This window comes from Ochotona princeps, chromosome 14 (assembly GCF_030435755.1).
Source record: "Ochotona princeps isolate mOchPri1 chromosome 14, mOchPri1.hap1, whole genome shotgun sequence".
Classification (NCBI taxonomy): Eukaryota; Metazoa; Chordata; class Mammalia; order Lagomorpha; family Ochotonidae; genus Ochotona; species Ochotona princeps.
Window position 1 is genome coordinate 37,629,946 of NC_080845.1, and position 6,000 is coordinate 37,635,945.

Genomic DNA, 6,000 nt, shown 5'->3' on the forward strand with positions numbered 1-6,000 from the left:
AAAAATAGTCTAGGACAAGTTTCTTTCCTTTTTGTGGAAGTAAGCTTCTGAGAGGCCAAGGGACTTGCCAAACATTAAATATTTTATCGCAGAGTAATGATGCCAACTCCTAACTGAAATTCTTTCCCTCTCTCCACCTGTCCTGTATACTGTGTTCTTCATTCATTATGTGGCAACAAGTGCAGGAGTGAAAAACACATCTTCATTTTCAAAGCCTTAAGTTTTGAAGTACTTTAAATAGCTTTCAGATTTTCATTCAAACCCAGTGACTGTAGATTAAGAATTTTAGGCTAAAGCCTGCATGAAAATTAGACTTTGAGGCTATGAATCAGTTAACGGTTCTTTATTTAAATAAGGTTTTGCCTCAAATTACAATACTTACACCAAATATTGTTTCTTAATACAAACTGGTAAATCCATTTTTTTTTTGCAATTTTTATTTTACTATTTGAAAGTACTTTTTTTCTTTAGGGAAATAATGTAAGCTGTTTTTTGGCATCAGATAATTAAAATTGCAATTTTTTTCCAATCTGTGATGCAAAAATATTTATTTGTTTTCCATTTTAATTTTGGAATAGGGAGTAATTTTTGAATTACAGTGATGTAGGAGGATTGGTCAAGGTGAGTAAATCATCTGTTATAAAATCAATGGAGTAGATTCATTTATGTCCTTCCTATGTATTTCTATTATAGGAAATTTCCATTTCTCAATCTATGTTTAATGAGTAAGTTTTCTCTACTATTACTAATTAATTTTTACCCACTGTTTTGGAACTCATTATCTTCTTTAACATTAACAACAACAGCAACAAAATGTTAGGGTTTTAATTGATAAGTAAATTGAAGTTATAACCGAATACTCAAAATGCTGCTTGTACTCAGTTGGCACCAGGACCCAAATGGCTGAGAGCCATTTTTTGCGTCTGTAATCAAGTCTTAGCTTGAGTTATAGAGATTTTACATCGCATGCATTTAAAAAAAACCTGCATTGTGGTAACTTTATTAATTAAAGCCCTTCCCATGAAATGTTGCCCTTATGCATTCTCGTTTGACTTAGAACCAGGTGTGCGAAGAAGCGTATGACAGGACCCAGGGTAACTGCCATCTACGTCGTGTCTAGCTTACCACTGATTTTTTTTTGTAGGTTGTATAACAAAGTATTTTAAACATTTTCTAAAATTGTTTTACTTCTTTAATAATTAGCAATATGCTATCCCAAGGATTTCCAATGTTAGTTTTCATGTTATAATGCAGATACTAGGCTGTGATATAAAACATAATGTCATTTTAATTAGGAAAATAGATCATGAGAACTCCATATGATGAAACAAATTTCTGAATGCTTCCATGTTCTACTTAAGTGGAATAAAAAATACATTTGAATTTACATTAAATTGGGTCTGTTTTGAAAGCTGAAGAGTCAGGGGAAAAGGGGTTGGAACGGGAATCTGTAGTGAGTTTGGGATTCCCTGATGGGGAGGGGGGATAGAGTAGCCCTTCAGTCATGGAGAGGAGGAAGCTTTTGACCCAGGGTATTCAGGTTATTTGGTTCTCCCCTCCCCCCTTTTTTTGTTTATTACAGGCAAAGGGGAAGATAGTGATGTACTCAGTATAAATGCAGATGCTTATGACAGCGACATAGAAGGCCCCTGCAACGAAGAAGCAGCTGCTCCTGAAGCCTCAGAAAATACAGTCCAAAGTGATGCTGGTCAGATAGATGATCTGCAGAAAGACATTGAAAAAAGTGTGAATGAGATTCTGGGACTGGCTGGGTCAAGCCCAAAGGAACCGAAAGCAGCCACCCTGACTGTGCCTCCGCCAGAAGATGTTCAGCCTTCTGCACAGCAACTGGAGCTGCTAGAACTTGAGATGAGGGCAAGAGCAATTAAGGCCCTCATGAAAGCTGGGGATGTAAAAAGCCAGCCTAGATACTGAACTGCACTTTGAATTTTGAGTGTGTTTGAATGAAGCTATGCCATACAATTTTGTATCTGAAGTTTAATTTGGATCCTATGTGGTATTTCTCATGTGACCCTCCTTAGGTAAACTCATCACAGGCCTGATGTTATCCATGGTTAAATTTCATTGGTTACTTTTGTATTATAGACACATTACTATTTTTGAATTCATGGTAAAAATAGATGGGTAGCCTGGATGCTTTGTTAGGTTTTTCGCTGTGTCTGCCAATTAATACTTCATAAACCATTAGCAAAGAGTCATGATTTTTTTTTTCCTATTACTTTCAATGTTTTGGCACCAAACCTAGGAGCTGAAGGGAGATTGACAAGGCATGTTTCTCTACCTATATGTTGCAGTGGAATATTAAATTATTGCTCCTACATTTAAGAATTTAAGAAATTTATTTTTTTATTTATATTTGCTTTTAAAATATGAACTGCTTTGAAGATGTCTCCTGTGGATGAGTATTTCTGAAGTTAAAACTGAATCACAGTGTTGGTTAAAAGGCTACACCACCTGAAATGACTTAGAAAAACTTTTTTATAAAGGGAAGAATGAATTAATTTAAGGCAATTTTTAGCAGTGCAGGACTAATTGTCCATGTGCAATCCTAGCAGACAGACCGTTCTAATAGGAATTTGATACTCTTGGACATTTTGTTCTCATTTTTTTCTTCAATAAAAAGGAACAAGTTTTCCTTTACATTCCAAGCTACCAGAAAAGAGAAACTTTTATCATGTAAGATTTTATCTGATATTGTTCCTTGAAGATCTGATGTGCTTTATTCCACGAAGCAAAAGTAATAAAAGACTGTTGGCTGAATCTGAAGACTTTAGATTGTTTTCAAAAAGTGAAATGAATTTCAGGATCCTTTGATAAGTTAATGTTGTAATTAATGCAATTTTGCATAGTTTCTATAAATAAATATCTTGCCACAACTAGAGATGTTTTTCCCTCCATTACAAAATATAGTTATTTGATGCCAAAGCAAGTTTAGATAAAGAAACTTTGCTTAAAATAAATTAATTTTCCTAAAATATAAACCCAAAGCTGTTGTTTTTATAGTTGATGAGAAATATGGCATACTTCCTAAGCCATGCTCTACTAATGTAGCTTGAAGTTTTTCTTACATACAAAAGTTACATAAGGATTAATTTTAGAGAGTTTTCTAAAAAATGGAAATAACATTATGTAACATTTGAGTTGCAATTACCAATTTTTGTAATCTTTGTGAACATGCATATTAATAATCTTACCGTTTTTTCCTCTCTTTGAGTGTTTTTTAAAAAGATTTATTTTTCTTGGAAAGGCAGATTTACAGAGAGAAGGGGAGACAGAAAAATCTTCCATCTGCTGGTTTACTCTCAGAATGGCCACAGGGCTGATAGCTGAGCCGATCTGAAGCCAAGAGCCAGGAGTTTCCTCTGGGTCTCCATGTTGGGTCAACCTTCACTGCTTTCCTAGGACATTGGCAGGAAATGGATTGAAAGTGGAGCAGCTGAGACACAAACCTGTGCCTTTACTGGGTGCCAGCTCTTGCAGGTGTAGTATTAGCCCATTTATCCCCCAGACTGCTCCCTCCTGAGTCTAAAGAACTACAGTAGCCTGTGTCATTTAGAGTCAGGCATTGGAAACATCTGGCTTCTGAACCAAATAAAACATACAAAATCATTTCATCTGGTCCTGTGTCCGTGATCTGCAGGCAGGACTTGAAATTAGGTAAATCATTTGCAAACTAATTTTTTTTTCAAGCTAATTTTTAAGTTGAAATTTTGTCTAGCCTTTAAATGACATTATAAATATCCAAATGACCACTGGCAATAAAATGGTACCCCCACTTCCTGTTTAAAATGATTATCTAAGAGCCGTTGTTGTGGGTTAAACCTCTGATTGTAGTGCCATCATCCCATTAGATGTCGCTTGTAGAGCTAGCTGCTGTGCTTCTCCTTTAACTGCCTGCTGACGTGCCTGGGAAAGCAGTGGATGTGCCTGGGCTTCTATACCCACGTGTGAGACCCAGGAGAAGCTCCAGGCTCCAGGCTTTGGCCTGGCCCAGCCCTGGCCATTGAAACCATTGGAGACGTGAAACTTGAAGATTCTCTCTCGCCTTCTTTTCTCCCCCCCATTTGTCCTCTCTTTGTATCTTTGACTTTCAAATAAGTAAAAAACTAAATCTTAGTCTGTTCAGAGTGGATGTGTTCTCATTGTTAAAGCTACAAGAAAAAAATGCATCGGTTATGGTCAAGTTCTTTTTCTATTGTAATTTAAAGTAAACCTAAAACAAGTTAGTACATTATCAGCTTTACTTACTAGTAAAGTACAGCAGGTGGCATGTGTGTTATTAAGCGTAAAAATCGGAAAAGCTGTGAGTACTTTCTGGCTGATGAAAGTCGTCACCTTTGGGAAATATTGTGGATCTTTTGTGTTAAGTGTGCAGATGGAGTAGAGAATATTTGACTGGAGTGGAAAATGTGCAGTAGAATGAACTATACAAACCAGAGGCTGCTTGCATTGCCTTTTTTGAGTCAAATGTCTTTTTGTTTCAACGTTCTTTTAATGTTAAAAGACTTAAGGGTTTTTTGACAATGAATGGCTAGGACAATAAAATTTTTAGAAATGTGTGAATATTGGGGAAATACCATGCGTTGATGTAATTGTGCCCTTTAAGATATCAACACAGCTATTTAGTGGCTTCCTCTAAGGTGTTCACTCTTGTTCATGTCTTTAAAAAAAGAGATTTATTTTTATTTGAAAGGTAGATGTAAAAAAGAGAGATGGCAAGATATCTAGCATCTGCTTGTTCACCCTGCAAATGGCTTCAGAAGTTATAGCTGGGCTGGTTGGAAGCCAGGAGCATGGAGCTTCTTCTGGGTCTCCCACATGGGTGCAGGAGCCCATGGATTTGACCATCTTCTGCTGCTTTCCTAGGTATATTATCAGAGAGATGGATCAGAAGTGGAGCAGTTGGGACTCGAACCAACACCCATGTGGGATGCTGGTACTGCAGGTAGATACATAATCTACAACACCATGGCACTGGCCCCTTGTTCATGCCTTAAACCCAGAGATACTACAGTAATTATGGAACAGATTGCTAAGATATGGATCCTGCTGCTTCTTATGTCTAGTTCCTTCCTTTTGCTAAGGAAAGCAGTATTTTTAGGCAATATTTAATTACTATCTAAATTAAAATACCAAAGAGAAAATGGCATCTAAATTTTCTATGCAATGTTAAGCACTTCTGATGTTTGACCAGGAAGTTGACTGAATTTTTGAAGGCTGAGTGGCAATTGGTGATAGATGCTCTGCATTGTTGAGCAGCTACTTTAAGCACTAGGCTTTTGCCAACTTTTAAAACATGCTTCTACTAATCCACTTACTCAGCCATCTCACAAGAACCTATCATCAAGTTACCAGTATAACGTTTTCAGTCATGAAAAATCACTGCAAACCCCCAAACCATTTTTGTTTAAAACCATCAGTTCCTTTAAACTGTCAGGTCGTATATCCTGTTCTCATAAATCTTTTTACCAAAGCCTATCCTCAAGAAAATATTAGATTCTATGGCGTGAAAAGTTATCTGAATAAAGGTGTTCTGAATCATTTGAACAGTTAATACAAATTGCAGTAAAATAAGCATTTTTTGATGCCATTTTCAAGGTACATAAAGCAGAAGCAATTTGGACAGCCTGAGAGTTTAAAAATTCTCAGTTCTGTTCCATCATAAAAAGTAGGAAGAAAAAACTCAGCTCAACATTTCATTGATGGCATTTGTTTAAGTTTTCAAAAGTGAAGACCAGTATATTAACTTAAAACTTTGTCTTTTCATATTTTCACATTTTCTTTTGTATTCAAGTAAACTCTCTTGTTAAAACAATGAGGGATTAGTTAATATATCAGGAAAAATGCCATTATAGTTCCCTTATGTTTAATTTTTGTTTTAAAATGCTTTGGTGCAATGAAAAGAATGTAAGAGCCCAGTGTGATGGCTCAGTTGGCTAATCCTCTCTGCAGAAGCGCGGATCCCATATGGGCGCCATT

General features: G+C 36.2%; 1 protein-coding gene across 2 annotated transcripts in view; it reads left to right on the top strand.

Annotated features, from left to right (window-relative positions):
* CAAP1 (caspase activity and apoptosis inhibitor 1) overlaps positions 1–2,781 on the top strand; it is a 62,361-nt gene extending 59,580 nt beyond the window's left edge. For both annotated transcript variants that reach the window (XM_058672388.1, XM_004581229.2), the window contains one exon: positions 1,583–2,781. In XM_058672388.1, the coding sequence (XP_058528371.1) occupies positions 1,583–1,935 (353 nt within the window). In that variant the 3' untranslated portion in view covers positions 1,936–2,781. The remainder of the gene's footprint in view (positions 1–1,582) is intronic.
* The last annotated feature ends 3,219 nt before the right edge of the window (positions 2,782–6,000 follow it).